Source organism: Papio anubis, chromosome 20 (genome assembly GCF_008728515.1).
Source record: "Papio anubis isolate 15944 chromosome 20, Panubis1.0, whole genome shotgun sequence".
Taxonomy (NCBI): domain Eukaryota; kingdom Metazoa; phylum Chordata; class Mammalia; order Primates; family Cercopithecidae; genus Papio; species Papio anubis.
The window spans coordinates 29,108,863-29,132,091 of record NC_044995.1 but is presented as its reverse complement, the minus strand read 5'-3'; the positions used below and the strand labels follow the sequence as shown (position 1 = coordinate 29,132,091).

The following is a 23,229-nucleotide window of genomic DNA, read 5'->3' as shown; positions in this document are numbered from 1 at the left end:
GCTGATTACGTAGAGCAGAGAGTTTTTATTTGTTTGTTTCTTTTTTTCTTTTCTTTTTATTTTTTATTTTTTTAAATTTTTTTTTATTTTTGACATGGAATTTCGCTCTTGTTACCCAGGCTAGAGTGCAATGGCACTATCTCAGTTCACCGCTACCTCTGCTTCCCAGGTACAAGCGATTCTCCTGCCTCAGCCTCCCGAGTAGCTGGGACTACAGGCATGCCCCACCACGCCCAGCTAATTATATTTTTAGTAGAGATGGGGTTTCTCCATGTGGGTCAGGCTGGTCTGGAGCTCCTGACCTCAGGTGATCCACCCGCCTCAGCCTCCCAAAGTGCTGGGATTACAGGCGTGAGCCACAGGGCCCGGTCAAAAGACATAATTTATATTTTAAAGTTATAATGACCTGGCTCAGTTGCTCATGCCTGTAATCCTGGCACTTTAGGGGGCCAAGGCGGGCAGATTCCTGAGGTCAGGAGTTCAAGACCAGCCTGACCAACATAGAGAAACCCTATCTCTACTAAATATACAAAAATTAGCCGGGCGTAGTGGCACATGCCTGTAATCTCAGCTACTCGGGAGGCCGAGGCAAGAGAATCGCTTGAACCCAGGAGGCAGAGGTTGTGGTGAGCCAAGATTGTGCCATTGCACTCCAGCCTGGGCAACAAGAGGGAAATTTCGTCTCTAAATAAATAAATAAATAAAGTTAAAATACTTCTAGAAATTAAAAAAGTAAAGAAAAAAGAGATATAAAAACAAATAAAAAAAAGAGGAAAGTGGATTACTTACAAGAGCTAAGATATTGAATCAGTTAAGTGTTCTTCAACAGGTGAATGAATATAGAAAATGTGGTATATTTACACAATGGAATGCTATTTGGCCCTTAAAAAGAAGAAAGTATTGTCATTTGCGACAACACTGATGAACCTCGCAGACATTATGCTAAGTAAAATAAGTTATTATCCTCTCAGCTTTGATTCACCAGGCAATTGAATCATATCTTGATGAGTCAGAACTGAAGGACTAATCTATTTGTTAAAGCAATTTGGGTTGCATATTACAATTTCAGAGTATTAACAAAATAATTTATTTTCTGCTCACGTCACTATCTCCTGTGTAAGTTTTTTTTTGTTTTTGGTTTTTGTTTTGTTTTTTTTTCCCTGAGACGGAGTTCCACTCTTGTTTCCCAGGCTGGAGTGCAATGGCGCCATCTCGGCTCACTGCAACCTCCGTCTCTGGGGTTCAAGTGATTCTCCTGCCTCAGCCTCCTGAGTAGCTGGGATTACAGGTACATGCCACCACGCCCAGCTAATTTTTGTATTTTTAGTACAGATGGGGTTTGGCCATGTTGGCCAGGTTGGTCTCGAACTCCTGACCTCAGGTGATCCACCTGCCTCGGCCTACCAAAGTGCTGGAATTAGAGGCATGAGCCACTGCTCCTGGCCTCTTAAGTTTTTGTTGTTGTTGTTAAGAGGACTTCAAAGGCAGGCATGGTGGTTCACGCCTGTAATCCTAGCACTTTGGGAGGCTGAGGCAGGCAGATCATGAGGTCAGGAGATCGAGACCATCCTAGCTAACGCGGTGAAACCCTGTCCTACTAAAAATACAAAAATTAGCCAGACATGGTGGCACAGAGCCTGTAGTCCCAGCTACTCGCGAGGCTGAGGCAGAAGAATCGCTTGAACCCGGGAGGCTGAGGTTGCAGTGAGTCGAGATCTCCAGCCTGGGTGACAAAGCGAGACTAAGTCTCAAAAAAAAAAAAAAAAAAAAAAAGAAAAGAAAAAGAAAAGAAAACACCAAAAACAAACAAACAAACAAAAAAAGAGGACTTCATCATTTTTCAGGGATTACATTTTCTTTCGTTTTCTCTCTACATCCTTCTCGTTCTTCAGCCAATGGATGAGAAAAGAGATGCAGAGAAGACGCATTTGCTTCTCATCCACACATCACTTCCATTCACTATTAGTCAATATGGGTGTTGCTGAGAATAGCAGTTTCCTAGCGGGACAGCCACTTCTCAGCAATAAACAACACACTGAAAGAAAAGTATAAATCTTTCATCAAAAGATACTGTATTTTAAGCAAAATAAGCATATGCATCAATAATAAAATGCTTATGGTAAAATAAAGAATTTTTTTATGGCCAAGGGCGGTGGCTCAAGAGTGTAGTCTCAATACTTTGGGAGGCTGAGGGGGGCGGATCACTTAAGGTCAGGAGCTTGAGACCAGCCTGGCCAACATGGTGAAACCCCGTCTCTACTAAAAAATACAAAAGTTAGCTGGGCGTGGTGGCATGCACCTGTAGTCCCAGCTACTTGTGCAGCTGAGATGGGAGAATCGCTTGAACTCAGGAGGCGGAGGTAGCAGTGAGCCGAGATTGCCACTGCACTCCAGCCGGGGCGACAAAGTGAGACTCCGTCTCAAAAAAAGATAAAAAGAAAATAAACACAAAATAATATATTTTTTAATTTCTATTGAAGGCAGGTAATATTTGACCAAAAGTTCTCATCTATAGCTGTACATTAAATGCTACTTTTTATTAAAAATTATATTTTATATGTAAGTACTCAATTTATATCACTGTTTTTCACTATTTCAATACCTTCTTCACTTTGTATCAGTGAGATGCAATCAGGAACTCCTGATAATGAGTTTCAATCTTAACTATTAGGCCCAACACGCTCTCACCCAATACTTGTTTTTATTCCTGACATAACATTTTTGACTTTGAATTTTCTAATTTCGTAGAAATAAAGAGAAATTTTAAAACAGGGTTGTTGTTGTTTTTTTTTTTCCCCACCCTTAGTATGTAGAACCTGATATTTGGTTTAAAGTTCTCATTACTAAGCCTAACACAAATACTTCAGTAAATGGATTCTAACAATGGCATCCCTTTAGTGACTTAAAAGAGACACTAATTGGTGGGGCATGGGGGCTTACGCCTATAATCCCAGCACTTTGGGAGGCCCAGGCAGATAGATCACCTGAGGTCTGGTGTTAAAGAGACCAGCCTGACAAACATGGTGAAATCCCATCTCTACTAAAAATACAAAATTAGCCGGTCATGGTGGTGTGCGCCTGTAGTCCCAGTTACTGGGGAGGCTGAGGCAGGAGAATAGCTTGAACCTGGAAGGTGAAGCTTGCAGTGAGCCAAGATCACGTCACTTCATTCCAGCCTGGAGACAGAGCGAGACTCCACCTCAAAATAAATAAATAAATAAATAAATAAATAAATAAATAAATAAATAAATAGCACGTCACTGCATTCCAGCCTGGAGACAGAGCGAGACTCTGCCTCAAAATAAATAAATAAATAAACGAATGAATTAATGAATAAATAAATAAAAGACCCGGTGCAGTGGCTCATGCCTGTAATCCCAAGACTTTGGGAGGCCCAGGCAGGCGAATCAGGAGGTCAAGAGATCGAGATCATCCTGGCCAACATGGTGAAATCCCATCTCTACTAAAAATACAAAAATTAGCTGGGCGTGGTGGCCCACTCCTGTAGTCCCAGCTACTTGGGAGGTTGAGGCAGGAGAATCACTTGAACCCGGGAGGCGGAGGTTGCAGTAAGTCCAGATGGCACTACTACACTCCAGCCTGGTGATAAGTGAGACTCTGTCTCAAAAAAAAAAAAAAAAAAAAAAAGCCACTAATTTTACTTTTGAATTTTTATATTAAAAGGTAGGATAGGGCCAGACGCAGTGGCTCACGCTTGTAATCTGAGCACTTTAGGAGGCCGAGGCGGGTGGATCATGAGGTTAGGAGTTTGAGACCTGCCTGACCAACACAGTGAAACCCTGTCTGTACTAAAAATACAAAAGTTAGCCGGGCGTGGTGGCAGGTGCCTGTAATCCCAGTTACTCGGGAGGCTGAGGCAGGGGAATCTCTTGAACCCGGGAGGCAGAAGTTGCAGTGAGCCAAGATCATGCCACTGCACTCCAGCCTGGGTGACAGAGCTAGACTCCATCTCAAAAAAAAAAAAAAAAAAAGGCTAAGATGAGTCTATTATTATATAGAACATTTGTGTTCTGCATCTACATCATCATCTATTGAGTGGTCTATAGTTTCTGAAAGTTTCAGGAACACTAATATAAAAATATTCTTTTCCATTGAATAATTAAAGTATACTAAGTTTTCTCAGTGACTAAAATAAAGATTGGAATTACTAATCTGTCACTTACAATGTGGTTTTAAATGTTATTTAACAAACACACGTAGTTTCTTTTAAACACTTTTTTTTTTTTTAACAACTGGTAATCAATTTATTAAAATAGTTGACTTAAGCATCTGCAATGGTGACTTCCACCTCAACTCCTGGCTCAATACTGATGGAAGTAATCTGCTTAACAATCTCAGAAGGACTGTGCAAGTCAATGAGTCGCTTGTGGATTCTCATCTGGAAACGATCCCATGTCTTAGAACCTTCACCACAAGGAGTTTTTCTTGTAGTGATTCTCAAAGTCTTGGTAGGCATTCGAACTGGTCCTTTCACTTTCAGGTTCTTTTCCTTCGCGCCTCTGATCAAGTCAGCACACACCTTTTCCAGGGATTTAACGTTGAGGCTCGTTAGGGTGATTCGAATTCGGTGAATTGCCACCTCCGGCTCCACGGGTGTTTTTCCGGTATCCTTAAAAGCCATGGCTGCTGCGCGGCTTCCTGACCGACTTGTTCCTCCGCGAGAGTGAACAGCCGTGAGTCAGGAGCAGGAGCGTTCGAACCAAAGATCCGCAAGTCCTACGACCGCGTCTTCCTAAAAAAAAAAAAAGCTTTTAAACACATTTTTAATAACATATTTATATTGCTGTTTTATTTCTACTAGAAACAATGCTAAATTTTTTATTGCTAAAAACCTATAAATTTTATTCAAATCTAAACAAAGTGCTAATCTTAATAAATCTGTATGCTTAAGATTATTAAAATCCTCTTCTCTGTTTACATTTAGAAGGTAAATAACTGCTTTACAGTAAACCCAATAAGGCAGTAGTGATTCACAATCATAAGATATTAAAATATTAATACTATCATCCAAATAGAACTTTTAGGTATCTGCATATTCAACTTGTTTCACTTATAATTTAGAAACTATAAATTTTTATAAACTATTACAAATAAACATATAAAGTATTTATCAATTTATTTCTTCAGCTTTGAAATATTGTCATTATTTCTAGTTGACATAATACTAGATTTCAGATGCTGTAGTTATAGAATCTAGAAATGTTATGATTAACTTTGCTTCACTTCCTGCCTATTTCACACAAACATATCAGCAAAAAAAAAAAAAAAAAAAAGCCAGAAATGCTGCACCTTGACTGCAAACACAGTAGTGCCCTTCTAGGGAAAACATATTTGTGAGCATATTAACTTTGAATTCATGGCATCTTTTGTGGAATTAGAGACTTTACAGGGCATATAATAAAGACAAAAAATTTAACACTGTAGTAGAATCAGAAAAGTATTCTAAAAGTACCTGCTGAACCATTATTCCTTTTTTCACAAGAATGGTTGTGATGACCTGAGCATTTAGTAGTTGTGTGGTCCTAAATATCCCACACTCTCTGTTTCATCATATTTGGGCTATGGCTATAAAACTTGTATGCTTTTCTTTACAAAAACATTTTCTCTTTCCAATTCAGTAATTTAGCATGATTTCCACAGCCTCACATTTTCATAAATGGTTTATTCTAAAGAAGAAATGTGATTAAACCACTTATCATTTTTCCCCAAAAAAGCAGGGTAATACATTAACTCTGTAGTCTAGTGAACAGTTAAAACTTGAAAAATAAAGATGTAGAGTCATTTGTTTTAGCTGCACACTTGGAAATAAAACACTTCTTGAGATATAGGTTTAGAGCTTCCTGAGAGGTTGGCTTATAGAATGTGGGGAGACCGGGTATAGAAACATTCATCCTTATGGCCAAAGGTGACATAATTCTGTTTTTCACTCCTAATTTCAATAGCAACCCAAAACTGGAGAAGTGTAACATGTCATTATACCACAGAGCTTTCTATTATTTTTATTTTAGATACAGAGGGTACAGGTGCAGACCTGTAACATACCGCATGATATTGAGGTTTGGGAACTTGATAATTCCATTGCTCAAGTAGCATACATCATACCTGATACACAGTTTTTTAATGTTTGTCTCCCTTCCTCCTTTTTTAGAATTTCCAGAGTTTATTTTTTCCATCTTTGTTTCCATGCGCATGCAATGATTAGCTCCCATGTATAAGTGAGAACATGTTGATTTTTTCCTGTTCTGTGTTAATTTGCCTAAAATAATGGTCTTCTGCTGCATCCATGCTGCTGCAAAAAACTTTACTTCATTCTTTTCTGTGGCTGCATATTATTGCATGGTGTATAAGTACCTCATTTTTTAAAAATCCAATTTAAGATGTATGGGTATCTAATTTAATTTTGTTTGACCAGGTGTGGTGGCTCACGCCTATAATCCCAGCACTTTGGGATGCCAAGTTGGGGGGATCATGAGGTCAAGAGATTGAGACCAGACTGGCCAACATGGTGAAACCCCATCTCTACTAAAAATACAAAAATTAGCCAGGTGTGGTCGTAAGCACCTGTAATGCCACCTACTTGGGAGGCTGAAGCAGGAGAATTGCTTGAATCTGGGAGGTGGAGGTTGCAGTGAGCTGAGATCGTGCCATGCTGAGCAACAAGAGCAAGACTTTGTCTCAAAAAAAAAAAAAAGTTTTTGCTATTGTGAATAGTGCAGTAATAAACAATGAATGCAGATGTCTTTTTGATAAAATAATTTATTTTCCTTTGGGTATATACCCAGTAATATGACTGATGGGTCAAATGGCAATTATATTCTTAGTTCTTTGAGAAACCTCCAAACTGCTTTTCATTGGGGATGAATTAATTTGCATTTTCACAGTGTTTCAAGATTTCCTTTTCTCCATGACTTAAAATTCTGTTGTTTTTTGACTTTCTAACAACAGCCAATCTAACGGATGTGGGATGATATGACATTGTCATTTTGATTTCTGTCTCTCTGATTATTAGGAATGTTGAGCAACTTTTTGTATGTTTATTCACAGCTTTTGTATCTTTCTTTGAGTACTGTCTATTTAGATCATTTGCTTTTTTCTTATTAAATTTCTCATAGATTCTATATATTAATCTTACTTTGTATTCAGTTTGCTAATATTTTATTTTATACTGTAGGTTGTCTGTTTACTTTGTTGATAGTTTGTTTTGCTGTGCAGAAACACTTTAGTTTAATTAGGTGCCAATTTGTCAGTAGCATTTCTATACACTCATAATTAACTATCTCAATATGAAATTATAATGCAAAACAATCTCATCTGCAATAACTGTAGTAACTATAATTTGAAATAAATTTAACTAAAAAGTTGAAACACTTGTACATTATAATCTAAAAAACATTAAAATAAAATCATATGCAAATGGAAAACGTTACTCATTCATGCATTGGAGTTATTAATATTGTTAAATGTGTGTATTACACAAAATGATCTACATATATTATGCAACCTCTATCAAAATACTGGTGACATGTTTAATAGAAAATTTTAAAAAATCTAAAATTTATGTGGTACCACAAAAGACTCTGAATAGTCAGAGAAATCCAGCAAATAAGAAAGACAGAAGTTACCACCGTATCTGACTTTGAAATATACTACAAAGCTACAGCAAATAAAACAGTATGTTACTTGAACAAAAACAGACACATAGGCCAATGGAGCAGAAAAGAGAAATTACAAATACATCTATGCACTTCCAGCTAACTGATTTTAGATAAAGGTAACAATTTCTTAGAAAAAGAACAGTATCTTCAATAAATGGTGCTCAGAAAATTTAATAGCCACAAGAAGAGCAATAAAATGCAACCCTTATCTTACTTCATATATAAAAATCAAATAAAATAAATTCTTAAATGCAAGGCCTGAAACTCTGAGACTACTACAAAAAATATAGACTGAAAGCCCCATAACGTTGGTCTGGGCTGTGACTTTTTTTGATTTAAACTCAAAATCCCAGGGAACAAAAGAAAAAATAGATGAGTAAGATTAATGCAAATTATAAAGCTCCTGCACAGAATCTGACACACCTAAAATGAGACGACTAAAAATATTTTTTGAAAATTATACATTTGACAAGGGGTTAATACTAAGAATATGTAAGAAACTCAAATAATTATACAACAAAAAGCAAATAACTACCAAAATGAGCAGAGGGCTTAAATATTTTTTAAGAAAAGATACATATGGCCAATAGATAAATTTAAAAAGACTCAATGTGGCCGGGGTGCAGTGGCTCATGCCTGTAATGCCAGCACTTTGGGAGGCCAAGACAGGTGGATCACCTGAGGTCAGGAGTTTGAGACTAGCCTGGCCAACATGGCGAAACTCAGTTTCTACTAAAAATACAAAAATTAGCCAGGCATGGTGGTGGGCACCTGTAATCCCAGCTACTTGGGAAGCTGAGGCAGGAGAATTGTTTGAACCTGGGAGGCAGAGGCTGTAGTGAGCAGAGATTGTGCCACTGCACTCCAGCCTGGGCAACAGAGTAAAACTCAGTCAAAAAGAAAAACCTCAGTGTCAATTATTATCAGGGAAAGGAAAGTCAAAAAATCTATAATATATCAACTTACTCTTATTAGAATGACTCCTATTAGAAAGAAAAAGGAAAAAAAACAAAGATAAATATGTGAAGAGAATGTTTGCATACTGTTGGTGTGAATGTAAATGAGGACAGCCATCATGAACCATAAAAACAAAGTAGAGATTTCTCAAAAAATTTAAAATCAAAGTACCCTATAACACAGCAATTTCACTATTGCATATATATTTAAAAGAAATAAAATGAGAATGAAGAGACATTTGCACTTCTGTGTTGTTTGCAACACTATTCATAATAGCCAAAATGTAGAATCAACAGTTCAACATCTAATGAGTCAATAAAGACAGTGTGGTATATACACACAATAAAATACGATTTATTTTTAAAAAAGAAAATTCTATTATGTTCAATTACATGGATTAACTTGGAGGACATTATATTACTTGAAATAAGCCAGGCACAGAAAGATTAAAATTTCCTAATTTCACCTACACATGGATTCTATAAAACTTAATTTCACTGAAGTAGAGAGTAAAATGGTGACCACCAGATCCCAAGGTATTTAAAAGAAAGGGGTGTTTGGGAAGATGTCTGTCAGATAATACATAATTATAGTTGGATAGGAAGAATACATTCAAGAGATATATTGTACAGCATGGTGTCTATAGTTAATAATAATGTATTATATTGCGAAGGGCCCAGATGGCCTAGGAGAAACAGCTCTGGTCTGCGACTCCCACCGAATGTAAACAGCAGGTGAATTCAGCATTTCTAACTGAGGTACCCAGATTCTCTCACTGGAACTGGCTAGGCAGTTGGTGTGACCACAGAGAGCAGGAAAAAGCAGGGTGTGGCCACAGTTCACCCAGGACCTTCACAGGGTAAAAGGGAACTCCCTCCCCCAGCCAAGAAAGGCACTGAGGGATTATGTTACTCAGATGAAAAACTACACTTTTCCCATGGAATTTTGCAATTTGTCGTTTAGGAGAGCCCTTTTGGGTCCCACACTACCAGGCCCTTGCATTCCAAGCATGAAGCTGTGCAGACCTGTGGCAGCTGCCAGGGTCAGCGGCCATTCAGACAGGCACTTAGTTGCAGGAATTTTTGCAAACTCCAGTGGCTTCCAGAACTCATGAGGCAGGAGATTCATCCACTTATGTGGGAAGGGGGCTAAAGTCAATGTGCCAAGTGGTCTCACTCGGCAGATCCCACTCCCATTGAATCCCACAAGTTAAGACCCACTGGATTGGAACCCCTGCTGGCCAGCAAAGCAGCCTGGAGTATGCAAAATGCAACCAAGTTTATTTTGGAGGGAGGGGTGACTGCCGTAACTGTGGCTCTAGTTGGTAGTTTTCCTCTGCCAGGGATAGAAAGACTGAGGTCTGGACTGCGTCAAAGTCCCCACAGCACAGCACAGTGGCTGTGGCAGATCATGGCCAGACTGCTTCTTTAAGTGGGAACCAGATACATCTCTCCTTACTGGGCAGAGTCTCCCTGGACAAATTCCAGGAACTTCAGCCATAAGTTTACAGACAGAACTTTCATCTCTCTGGGTCAGAGCACCTGGGGGAGGGGTGGTCATAATCTTAAGGTTCAGTGGACACAATCTTTTCTGCCTGCTGGCTCTGAAGTGTCCTAGTGATCTGGACGAGGGAGAGATTCCCCAGAGCACAATACACTGACGCCAGTGAGGGGCATCCAGTCTGCTTCTTTAAATCAGTTCCTGAATCTGTGCCTCCTGATTGGGTGAGACCTCCCAACAGGGGTTCCCAGACACCTCATACAGGAGAGTTCAGGCTGGCATCAGGTCAGTGTCCCTGTCGGAAGAAGCTTCCAGAGGAAGGAGCAGGTGGCAATCTTTGCTGTTCTGCAGCCTTCACTGGTGATACCCAGGTGAACAGCATCTGGAGTGGACTGACCCCCAGCAAACTGCAGCAGACCTGCAGAAGAGAAGACTGTTAAAAAAGAAAGAAAAAAGCAACAACATCAAGAAGGACCCCACTGAAACCTCATTCAAATCTCAAAGGTAGATAAATCCACAAAGATGAAGAAAAACCAGTGCAAATATGCTGACAATTCCAAAAGCCAGAATGCCTCTTCTCTTCCAATTGATTGCAAAAAACCTCTCCAGCAAGGACACAGAACTGGGCTGAAGCTCAGATAAAAGAACTGACAAAAGGAGGCTTCAGGAGGTGAGTAAGTAATAATGAACTTCGCTGAGCTAAAGGACTATGTTGTAACCCGATTCAAAGAAGCTAAGAACAATAGTAGAAGATTACAGGAGCTGTTAACTAGATAACCAGCTTAAAAAGAAACATAAATGATCCGATGGAGCTGAAAAACAGAGCATGAGAACTCCATGAAGCAAACACAAGTATCAATAGCTGAATTGACCAAGAGAAAGAAAGACTGTCAGAGCTCGAATACTATCTTGCTGAAATAAGGCAAGCAGACAAATTAGAGGGAAAAAATAAAGAGGAATGAATAAAAACTCCGAGAACTATGGAACTTTGTAAAAAGACCAAACCTACAACTGAGTGGCATACCGAAAAGAGACGGGGAGAATGGAACCAAGTTGGAAAACACACTTCAGGAGATCATCCAGGAGAACTTCCCCAACCTGGCAAGACAGGCCAACATTTAAATCCAGAAAATCCAGAGAACCCTAATAAGATACTCCATGAAACGTTGACCCCCCAAAACAGAATCATCAGATTCTCCAAGGTTGAAAAAAAAAAAGAGTTAAGGGAAGCCAGAGAGAAAGGCCAGGTCACCGACAAAGGGAAGCTCATCAGACTAACAGCAAACCTCTCAGTGGAAACCCTACAAGCCAGAAGAGATTGGGAGCCAATATTCAACATTCTTAATGAAAAGAATTTTCAACCCAGAATTACATATCTGGCCAAACTAAGCTTCATAAGTGAAGAAGAAATAAAATCCTTTGCAGACAAGCAAATGCTCAAGGATTTCATCCTGCCTTGCAAAAGCTCTTGAAGGAAGCACTAAACATGGAAAGGAAATCCATTACCACCCACCACAAAAAGACACTGAAGTACGCAGACCAATAACACTGAAGCAACTATGTTAACAAGTCTGCAAAATTAACCAACCAGCATCATGATGACAGGATCAAATTCACATATAACAATATTAACTTTAAATGTAAATGAGTTAAATGCCCCAATTAAAAGACACAGAATGGCATGCTGGATAAAAAGACAAGACTCATCACTGTGCTGTATTCAAGAGACACATCTCATGTGCAGAGAACACATAGGCTCAAAGTAAAGGAATGGAAAAAAATTTACCAAGCGAATGGAAAGCAGAAAAAAGGAGGAGATGCAATCCTTGTTTCTGACAAAATAGACTTTAAACCAAAAAAGGTAAAAAAACATCATTACATAACAGAAAATGGTTCAATTCAACACAAAGTGCCAACTATCCTAAATATATATGCAACCAATACAGGAGCATGCAGATTCATAAAACAAGTTCTTAAAAACCTACAAAGAGACTTAGACTCCCCCACAATAATAATGGGAGACTTTAACTCCCCAGTGTCAATATTAGACAAATCATTGGGAAGAAAATTAACAAAGATAATCAGAACTTGAACTCAGCTCTGGATCAAGTGAACCTGATAGATATCTACAGAATTCTCCCCACAAAAACAACATAATATACATTTTTCTTGGTGCCACATGGCACTCACTCTAAAATATATTACACAATTAGAAGTAAAACACTCCTTAGAAAATGCAAAATAACTAAAATCATAACAGTCTCTCAGACCACAGTGCAATCCAATTAGAACTCAAGATTTAAAAACTCACTTAAAACCACACAACTACATGGAAATTGAACAAATTGTTCCTTAATGACTTCTGGGTATATAATGAGATTAAAGCAGAAATTTTAAAACATCTGAAACTAATGAGAACAAAGAGACAACATACCAGAATCTCTGGCACACAGCTAAAGCAGTTTAAGAAGAAAACTTATAGCAATAAATGCCCATATCAAAAAGCTAGAAAGATCTCAAATTGAAATCCTAACATCACAACTAAAAGAACTAGAGAGCCAAGAGCAAAAAAAACCCCCCAGAGCTAGCAGAAGAAATAACCAAGCTCAGAGTAGAACTGTAAAAGATAGAAACGTTAAAAATGACTCAAAAAAATTAATGAATCCAGAAGCAGATTCATGAAAAAATATCAATAAAATAGATAGACTGCTAGCTAAACTATTAAATAAGAGAAGAGAGAAGATTCAAATAAACATAATTAGAAATGAGAAGGGGGATACCACCACTTACCCTGCAGAAATGCAAATAACCATCAGATAATACTATAAACACCTCTATGCAAATAAACTAGAAAACCTAGAAGAAATGGATAAACTCCTGAACAAATACACCCTCCTCAGACTGAACCAGGAAAAAGTTGAATCCCTGAATAGACCACTAACAAATTCTGAAATTGAGGCAATAATAGCTTATCAACCAGAAAAAGCCCAGGACCAGATGAATTTACAGCTGAATTCTACCAGAGGTACAAAGAGGTGCTGATACCCTTTCTTATGCACTATTCCCAACAATTAAAAAGGAGGGACTTCTCCCTAACACATTGTGTGGGGCCAGCATCATCCTGATACAAAAACCTGGCAGAGACACAACAAAAAATGAAAACTTCAGACTATAATCCCTAATGAACATCAATGCAAAAATTACCAATAAAATACTTGCAAACTGAATATACCAGCACATCAAAAAGCTCATCCACCATGATCAAGTTGGCTTGATTCCCAGGATGCAAGGCTGGTTCAACATATGCAAATCAATAAATGTAATTCATAATATAAACAGATCTAAAAAAAAGAACCCACACGATTAACTCAACAGATGCAGGAAAGTCCATCAATAAAATTCAACATCCCTTCATGTTAAAAACTCTTAGTAGGCTGGGTGTGGTGCCTCATGCCTATAATCCCAGCACTTGGGGAGGCAGAGGTGGGTGAATCACCTGATGTTGAGAGTTTGAGACCAGCCTGACCAACATGGAGAAACCCTGTCTCTGCTAAAAATACAAAATTAACCGGGTGTAGTGGCACATGCCCGTAATCCCAGTTACTCGGTAGGCTGAGGCAGGAGAATTGCTTGAACCCAGGAGATGGAGGTTGCAGTGAGCCGAGATAGTGCCATTGCACTCCAATCTGGGCAACAAGAGTGAAGCTCCATCTCAAAACAACAACAATAACAACAACAACAACAACAAAACTCTTAATAAACTAGGTATTGAAGGAACGTACCTCAAAATAATAAGGGCCATTTGTGACAAACTCACAGCCAATATCATACTGACTGGGTAAAAACTGGAAACATTTCCCCTTGGAAACCAGCACAAGGAAAGAATGCACTCTCTCACCACTCTTATTGAACATATTATTGGAAGTTCTGGTCAGGGCAATCAGGCAAGAATAAAAAATAAAGAATTTTCAAACTGGAAGATAGTAAGTCAAATTGTCTTTGTTTTCAGATGATATGATCCTATATTTAGAAAACCCTATATACTCAGCTCTTAAGCTTCTCAAGCTGATAAGACCACTTCAGCGAAGTCTCAGTATACAGAATAAATGTGCAGAAATTACAGGCATTCCTATGCACCAACAATAGACAAGCAGAGAACCAAATCATGAATGAATTCTCTTTCACAATTGCCACAAAAATAATAAAGTACCTAGGAATACAGCTAATAAGGGAAGTGAAAGACCTCCTTAAGGAGAACTACAAAACACTGCTCAAGGAAATTAGAGGACAAAAACAGATGAAAAAACATTCTATGCACAGGGACAGGAAGAATCAATAATGTGAAAATGGCCATACTGTTCAAAGCAATTTATTCCCATTAAACTACCACTGACATTCTTCACAGAATTAGGAAAAACTATATTAAAATTTGTATGGAACCAAAAAAGAGCCCATAGGCTGGGTGTGAAGGTTCACACCTGTAATCCCAGCACTTTGAGAGGCTGAGGCAGGCAGATCACCTGGGGTCAGGAGTTCGAGATCAGTCTAACATGATGATACCATGTCTCTACTAAAAATACAAAAATTGGCCAGGCATAGTTGTGGGCATCTGTATTCCTAGCTACTCGGGACACTGAGGCTGGAGAATCACTTGAACCCAGGAGGCAGAGGTTGCAGTGAGCTGAAATAGCATCATTGCACTCCAGCCTGGGTGACAGGGTGAGACTCTGTCTCAAAACAAACAAACAAACAACAACAACAAAAACAGCCCATATAGCCAGGACAATCTTAGGCAAAAAGAACAGAGCTGGAGGCATTACATGACATGACTTCAAAGTATACTACAAGGCTACAGTAACTAAAACAAGAATGGTACCGGTTCAAAAACAGACACATAGGCCATATAGAACAGAATAGAGAAATCGGAAATAAAACTGCCTGTCTACAACCATCTGATCTTCAAGAAACCTAACAAAAACAAGCAATGGAAAAATTTTTTTTCGATTTAATAAATGGTGCTGAGAGAACTGGCTAGCCATATGTAGAAAACTGAAACTAGACCTCTTCCTTATACCTTATAGAAAATAACTCAAGCTGAATTGAAGACTTAAATATAAGCCCAAAACTATAAGAACCCTGGAAGAGAATCTAGGCAATACAATTCAGGACATAGGCATGGGCAAACATTTTATGATGAAATCACCAGAAGCATTTGCAAAAAAAGCAAAAACTGATGAATTGGGATCTAATTAAACTAAAGAGCTTCTGCACATAAAAAGAAACTATCATCAGAGCGAACAGACAACCTACAGAAAGGGAGAAAATTTTTGCAATCTATTTTACAAAGGTCTAATATCAAGAATCTAGAGGGAACTTACACAAATTTATAAGAAAAAAACAAACAACCCTATAAAAAAGTGGGCAAAGAACATGAACACTTTTTTCTTTCTTGAGATGGAGTCTCGCTGTTGCCCAGGTTGAAGTGCAGTGGCATGATCGTGGCTCACTGCAACCTCTGCCTCCTGGGTTCAAACGATTCTCCTGCCTCAGCCTCCTGAGTAGCTGGGACTACAGGCGCGTGCCACCATGCCTAGCTAATTTTTGTATTTTTAGTAGATATGGGGTTTCACCATGTTGGTCAGGCTGGTCTTGAACTCCTGACCTTGTGATCTGCCCCGCCTTGGCCTCCCAAAGTGCTGGGATTACAGGCGTGAGCCACTGCACCTGGCTGAACAAACACTTTTCAAAAGAAGACATGCATGCAGCTAACAAACCTGTGAGAAAAAACTCACCATCATTAATCATCAGAGAAATGCAAATCAAAACCACAATGAGATACCATGTTTTTTTTTTTTTTTTTTTTTTTTGAGACGGAGTCTCGCGCTGTCGCCCGGGCTGGAGTGCAGTGGCCGGATCAATGAGATACCGTCTTACGCCAGTCAGAATAGTGGTTATTAAAAAGTCAAGAAACAACAGATGCTGGCTATGTTGCAGAGAAACAGGAATGCTTATATACTGTTGGTGGGAATGTAAATTAGTTCAATTATTGGAAAAGATAATGTGGCAATTCCTCAAAGATTTAAAACCAGAAACACCATTTGACCCAGCAACTCCATTACTTAGTATATACTCAAAATAATATAAATCATTCTATTATGAAGATACATGCACGTGTATGTTCATTGCTGCACTATTCACAATAGCAAAAACATGAAATCAACACAAATGCCCATTAATGAAAGACTAGATAAAGAAAACTTGGTACATATAAACAATGGAATACTATAGAGCCATAAAAAGCAGTGAGATCATGTCTTTCAGAGAGACATGAATGAAGCTCGAAGCCATTATCCTCAGCAAATTATCACAAGAACAGAAGTCAAAACACCTCCTGTTCTCACTTGTAAGTGGGAGCCAAACAATAAGAACATATGGACACAGGGAGAGAAGCAACACACACTGGGGCCTATCAGGCGAGGGCAGGGTAGGAAGAGCATCAGGAAAAAATAGCTAATGCATGCCGGGCTTAATACCTAGGTGATGGGTTGATAGGTGCAGCTGACCACCATGGCACACATTTACCTATGTAACACATTCGCCTGTGTAACAAACTTGCACATCTACTCTGGAATATAAAATAAGAAAAAAAAAAAACCAATAATTTATTATTTTTTTTTTTTTTTTTTTTTTGAGATGGAGTCTCGCTCTGTCGCCCAGGCTGGAGTGCAGTGGCCGGATCTCAGCTCACTGCAAGCTCCGCCTCCCGGGTTCCCGCCATTCTCCAGCCTCAGCCTCCCCAGTAGCTGGGACTACAGGCGCCGCCACCACGCCCGGCTAGTTTTTTGTATTTTTTTTTTAGTAGAGACGGGGTTTCACCGTGTTCGCCAGGATGGTCTCGATCTCCTGACCTCGTGATCCACCCGTCTCGGCCTCCCAAAGTGCTGGGATTACAGGCTTGAGCCACCGCGCCCGGCCAATTTATTATATTTTTTTAAAATGCTAGGACAAGGTCATGTGGCCTCACCACAAAAAATTTTAACTATGTGAGGTAAAGCATTAATTACCTAAAATTAAACATTTGACAATGTATATATACTTCAAAACATCATGTTTTACAGAATAAATACACGTATCTATCAAGTTAAAAAGATATTTTAAAAATATTACAGAAGAATACCAATGTGTAAAATACTGTCTCTTTGTCATTAATTTGGCTAAATAGCATCAAAAACATATGGTTTCTGTGCTGCTTCTGCCATTTAATTTCTCAGTCGCAATCATAGAAAACTCTGATATTTAGAGCATGTTCTGAACCCAGCACAGTGCATGGGAGGAGCCCATGTACATTAGGGCTTTTATTTTAAACTTGAGAGCACATGAGGCTTCTGGTGCTGATCATAAAGGTATAAAAGACACTAAGAAACCAGATGTTGCTTATGGTCCCATCACAGGGCACTCTGTGAATATAGTAAACAAGTTTGCGTGCAAAATAACAGAAAATGTTTTAATCCAAAAGCTGCCACGATCTTTAAAATTTTTCCAGAAAAAAAATGACCAAGGAGTTAACGACAGATAGGTGACTAAGAATGAAAACTGTAGACTGAACTTCATCCACTAAAAATATTATATACAATAAGAGCAACTCCTCAAAATTGTAGTATCATGTGAAACAGAAATATTATTTTGAATTTCAAATCCACAGAGTTCATTTTATTATTTTGCAAAAGTTAACATTATTGCTTAAAAACAAAAGATTCTGCATGAGAACATAAATTGTGCTATATGATAAAAAATTAAATTTTTTTACTTATGAGTAAGTCTTAAAAACCTAATTTGTAAGATATATTTTCTAACAAATTTTATATTTGTCACACTTTGTGTAAGAATCTCATGAGATTTTTCTGTTGCAAAGAAAAACGATGCTAACTGAGGACGGTGTATGCGGGTTATTTATTTATTTATTTATTTATTTATTTATTTATTTATTTTTGAGACAGAGTCTTGCTCTGTCGCCCAGACTGGAATGCAGTGGCCCGATCTCGGCTCACTGCAACTTCTGCCCTCTGAGTTCAAGCGACTCTCCTGCCACAGCCTCCCGAGTAGCTGGGATTACAGCCGTCTGCCACTGAGTCCGGCTAATTTTCGTATATTTAGTAGAGACAGGATTTCAGCATCTTGGCCAGGCTGGTCTTGAATTCTGACCTCATGATCCACCCACTTCAGCCTCCCAAAGTGCTGGGATTACAGACGTGAGCCATGGTGCCCGGCCGCTTCTTAATTAACTGATCTGAAAGTTATATCGATAAGCTAATTCTTCAGTTAAGACGAATTTTTCAGTGCATTAATAAAATACCAACTTTCTTATTAAAACCTACAAAGTACAATGTGAAATGACACGGCAGGCAGACAACAGTGAGGATACTGTAGCTGTAACACGGATTAAAAAAAAGAAGGTCTGTGATGCATACATAGTTGGAATGCCAATAATGAGACAAACAAACTTGAGATAATTTGGTAATATAAGAAGCAGAATTGGCCAGGCGCGATGGCTCACACCTGTAATCCCAGCACTTTGGGAGGCCGAGGCAGGTGGATCACCTGAGGTCGGGAGTTGGAGACCAGCCTGACCAACATGGAGAAATCCCGTCTCTACTAAAAATACAAAATTAGCCAGGCATGGCGGCACATACCTGTAATCCCAGCTACTCAGGAGGCTGAGGCAAGAGAATCGCTTGAACCCGAGAGGCAGAGGTTGCAGTGACCCGAGATCATGCCTTGCACTCCAGCCTGGGTAAGAAGAGCGAAACTCTATCTGAAAAATAAAAATAAAAAAAGCAGTATTTCTCTTTAAATTCAGCAAGAGTCAGTTGTGCAGCCAAAATAAATAAATAAATAAATAAATAAATAAATAAATAAAATAAAAATAAAAAAATCCTCTTCGCATGACACATCCACGTTATTTCTTCACCACTGATATTTTCTCTCTCTGACTTGAAGTTACAAACTAACTCCAGGAGGAATACTTATGGTTTATCATGAAGCATCTGCTACACAGCAAGCACTGCGAGGTTTTTTGCTGCATTTATACACAAAAACATCCTCTTGACTTACGGAAGCCTTCCTAGTACTTACCTGAGCAAATTTGCTCAATAAATAAATTAATTAACTTATGACAATTTTAAAATCTGAAAGAAACAGTAACTAAATAAAAGTGGGCTTATATAGTATTCTTCAAGCAAAAGAACAGAATGGAATCTTCTAATTAAATACAATATAACTTCATACACTAATTGTAAAATTACATATACCAATTATTTTGTGTGCACTACTAAATTTCATAAAAATCATTATTATAATCCCTGACCCGCTCACATAATGAATACTGCATAAACTTCAAAACAAAAAAATATAAGAAACAAGGAAATTATGGGTTTAGCAAGAGTACCAGACAAGTAAAACCAGACGAATTGCATGGGGAGACTCTGAACCATAAGCCATAAAATTTTAAAGAATTCAATACAAAGCAGACAGTATAGAATTGCTTTCCACATTTTTTAGGTTTCTACTTTTCTACCAAATTAGTCACCTTAATAAAAAAATTTACTGTTTTCTTCTGAAATTGTGCCCTAACTCATACTTACATACACATTCATCATAATTTGCATATACCTAGTGTTGTCTTTAAAATAATATATGTGTATATTTAACCCGATTTAAATCAAAGCTAAAATTCTGTATGTATGTGTTTGCAGGCAGAGTTGTCACATGTTCAAAAAAAAAATATATATATATATATATACATATAACAAATTTTTGAAAGTTTTTTTAGGACTCAGATATGTATGAATTTTATTTATGTAATTTTAATTATGACCATAAAAATGATCCTGTACTCAATGGCAATTGTACATTTAAAAATAGCTAAAAATGTAGAATTGGATTATTTGTAATACAAAGAACAAATGCTAGTGGTGATGGATACCTCATGTACTCCAATGTTATTATTACATATTATATGCCTGTATCAAAATATGCCATTTATGCGGATCACTTGAGGTGAGTAGTTCAAGACCAGCCTGGCCAACATGGTGAATCCCCGTCTCTACTAAAAATACAAAAATTAGCTGGGCATGGTGGCAAGTGCCTGTAATCCCAGCTACTTGGGAGGCTGAGGCAGGAGAATTGCTTGAACCTGGGAGGTAGAGGTTACAGTGAGCAGAGATCGTGCCACCACACTCCAGCCTGGGCAACAGAGTGGGACTCCATCTCAAAGAAAAAAAAAAAAAAGGCACTTCATTGAATGTGCAATAGATGTAACATTTTGAACAATGTTTAACTAGAAAAATTAAGTTTACATATAATTGAAAAATTTTTAAATGTACCGCATATTACATAAAAGTACAATTAATAAGTTACTGCTAATTTAATTAATTTTAACTAAAACTTAAAAAAAATTTTTTCACTATAGTGGACAAAAATATGACTCAGAACACCTACCTCACACATCACTTAACATTATAAGTGAACTACAATGAGCCTCTCTACTTAAATTTTTGTTATGTATTTTATATTTTAATGTTCTTACTCTTTCACAGAAAAGGTCATAAATAATGCCTACCTAATGAAAAAGAATCCTTATATTTACGATGACGTAGTACTTGATCACATGCTTTCACATGTAAATACAATAGGAATGGAGAGCATGAAGTAATTTGAGAGTTAAATTACGTCATTATTTGCTTTTCAAAAAAATCTGTAATAATAAAAAGGTATACTTTTAATGTAATTATAACTCTCCAAACAATCTTCTACTTCTTTTGAAGTTATATACTAGTAACTTACCGAATAATTTCAGTTTGGGATTATTTTCTGTACTCAAAACTCTGATTTAGTGTAATGTCTGAAGAGTAAGTGCCTTATTATTTCTACTGTTTATTCTCTGTGATTTACATAAAGTTAATTTTGAAGCTTTTTAAATATTTACTTCATTTACAAAAATATCTTAGTATGAACTCTATGATGTTTTCTAAGCTGTAGTTTTTGAAATGTGTTTCTTTCAAATTCATTACATTTGCAGGGTTTTTCTCCAGTATAAATTTCCTGACACTGAACAAAGTTCGGGCAACTTCTTTAGGGTTTTCTTCTAGTACAAAATGTATACAATAAGATCTGTGATACAAGTAAAGGTACTGCAATCCGTTTTATAGTTGTAATGTTTGTCCTCAGAATAAATACTTTTTCACTTTATAGGCTTATATTTTCTGAAAGACCCTTTCAGAATAATTGCATTTATAATACTTTTATTAAGTGTGAACTCTCTGATATTAAGATGTGAGCAGATACCAATAGCTTTTCTATAGTCTTTACCTTTTTACAATTTTTCTCAAGTATAAATGGTTTCCTGTGCAATAAAGTGTGAGCATTAGTTAAAGGTTTTGCCACATTCTTCACACTTGTAGAAGTCTTCTCCAGTATGAATTATCTTACCTACAATATAGCATGACCATTTAAAGGCTTTGTGATATTCCTCACATTTTTAGACTTTCTCACCAGTATGAGTTCTTTTATGTTTAGAAAGGTTTGAGGTGTTGTCAAAGCACTGTCACATCATTCAGGTTTGTAAAGTTTTTCTCCAGTATGATCTGAAGACTTGTTAAAGGCTTTGCCACATTCCTTCACATTTGTAATTTCTCTTCAGTATGAGTTATGTGTAGTAAGACGTGAGGAGTGGTCACAGGCTTTGCCACATTCTTTACATTTGTAAGTTCTCTCTCCAGCATAAAATTTTCTCTCCGCCATGCCCAGCTAATTTTTGTATTTTTAGTAGAGATGGGGATTCACCATGTTGGCCAGGCTGGTCTCAAACTCTTCACCTCAATCCATGTTTAGCATTGAGAAATGAGTTAAAGCTTTGCCACATTCTTCACCCTTGTAGTTTTTCTCAAGTATGAATTCTCTTATGTTCAGTAAGTTTTGAGGACCATTTAAAAGCGTTGACACATTCTTCAAATTCTAGAGTTTCTCTCCAGTATAAATTATCTTCTGTTTAGCAAGGTTTGAGGACTATTTAAAGGCTTTGCTACATTCTTCACGTTTGTAGGGTTTCTTTCCAGTATGAATTATCTTATGTTCAGTAAGGTTTGAGGACCACTTATAAGCTTTGCCACATTCTTTGCATTTGTAGGGTTTCTCTCTGGTATGAATCATTTCATATAAGGTAAGGTTTGAGGAGGAGTAAAAGGTTTTGCCACATTCTTCACATTTGTAGAGTTTCTCTCCAGTATGAATTATCTTATGTCTAGTAAGGTTTGAAGAGCACTTAAAAGCTTTGCCACATTCTTCACATTTATAAGGTTTTTCTCCAATATGAATTATCTTATGTTCAGTAAGATTTGAGGACCACTTAAAATCTTTGCCAAATTCTTCACATTTGTAGTGTTTCTCTCTAGTATGAATTCTCTTATGTTCAGTAAGATTTGAGGACTGTTTAAAAGCTTTGCCACATTCTTCACATTTGAACAGTGCCTTTTCAGTATGACTTCTTTTATGTTGAGTAAAGGTCGATGGCTCTTTAAAGACTTTGCCACATTCTTCACATTTGTAGGAATTCTCTCTAGTATGAATTTTCTTATGTTGAGTTAGGTGTGAAAGCATGCAAAATGATTTGCCACATTGTTTACATTTGAAAGAATTTTTTTCAGTATGCCTCATTTTATTATTATTTGAATTTGGATATTTATTGAAGACTTTCACATATTTATCACACTGAAATATTTTGCTCTGCGTAGATGTCAAACATTGATTAAGTCCATTATAACCTCCTTGTGCATCCTACCATCATCCAAACTTTTACAGTTTTTTTTTTCTTAGTTGTAAATTCTTATCTCCACACTTTGTATATGTTCTCAATATCAAGTTTTGGAAGGATTCTTTTATGCCCTTCTCTGGCCACAGGCCTTGAGCAAAATGAGAGCACATAACTGAAAGAAATAAAAATAACAAGTTACTCCAGTTGTTAGACTCAGATAAACATACTTTACTAATCTAACCTATAAAGCTGTACAAACCACGTAATCAAGATGGCACAGCAAAATGC

General features: G+C 37.5%; 2 protein-coding genes across 2 annotated transcripts; both read right to left on the bottom strand.

The window, feature by feature from the left end:
- Nucleotides 1-4,235: 4,235 nt before the first annotated feature.
- On the bottom strand, nucleotides 4,236-4,760 carry LOC101021604 (40S ribosomal protein S20). The gene has a single exon (XM_009194044.4). It carries the CDS (start codon nucleotides 4,640-4,642, stop codon nucleotides 4,283-4,285), a length of 360 nt encoding a protein of 119 aa, XP_009192308.2. The 5' UTR covers nucleotides 4,643-4,760; the 3' UTR covers nucleotides 4,236-4,282.
- Nucleotides 4,761-8,305: 3,545 nt separating this feature from the next.
- LOC116271606 (zinc finger protein ENSP00000375192-like) lies at nucleotides 8,306-22,787 on the bottom strand (the record flags this gene model as incomplete). Its single annotated transcript, XM_031659042.1, is given in 8 exon segments — nucleotides 8,306-8,333; nucleotides 18,701-18,731; nucleotides 20,185-20,418; nucleotides 21,567-21,620; nucleotides 22,115-22,145; nucleotides 22,209-22,339; nucleotides 22,342-22,406; nucleotides 22,453-22,787. Coding segments are annotated over 8 exon segments (909 nt in total), but the record flags the coding sequence as incomplete, so codon positions are not given.
- Nucleotides 22,788-23,229: the final 442 nt, after the last annotated feature.

What these genes read in the sequence shown, in the direction of transcription:
- LOC101021604 (XM_009194044.4), bottom strand. Translation starts at nt 4,642, where the DNA reads ATGGCTTTTAAGGATACCGGAAAAACACCCGTGGAGCCGGAGGTGGCA.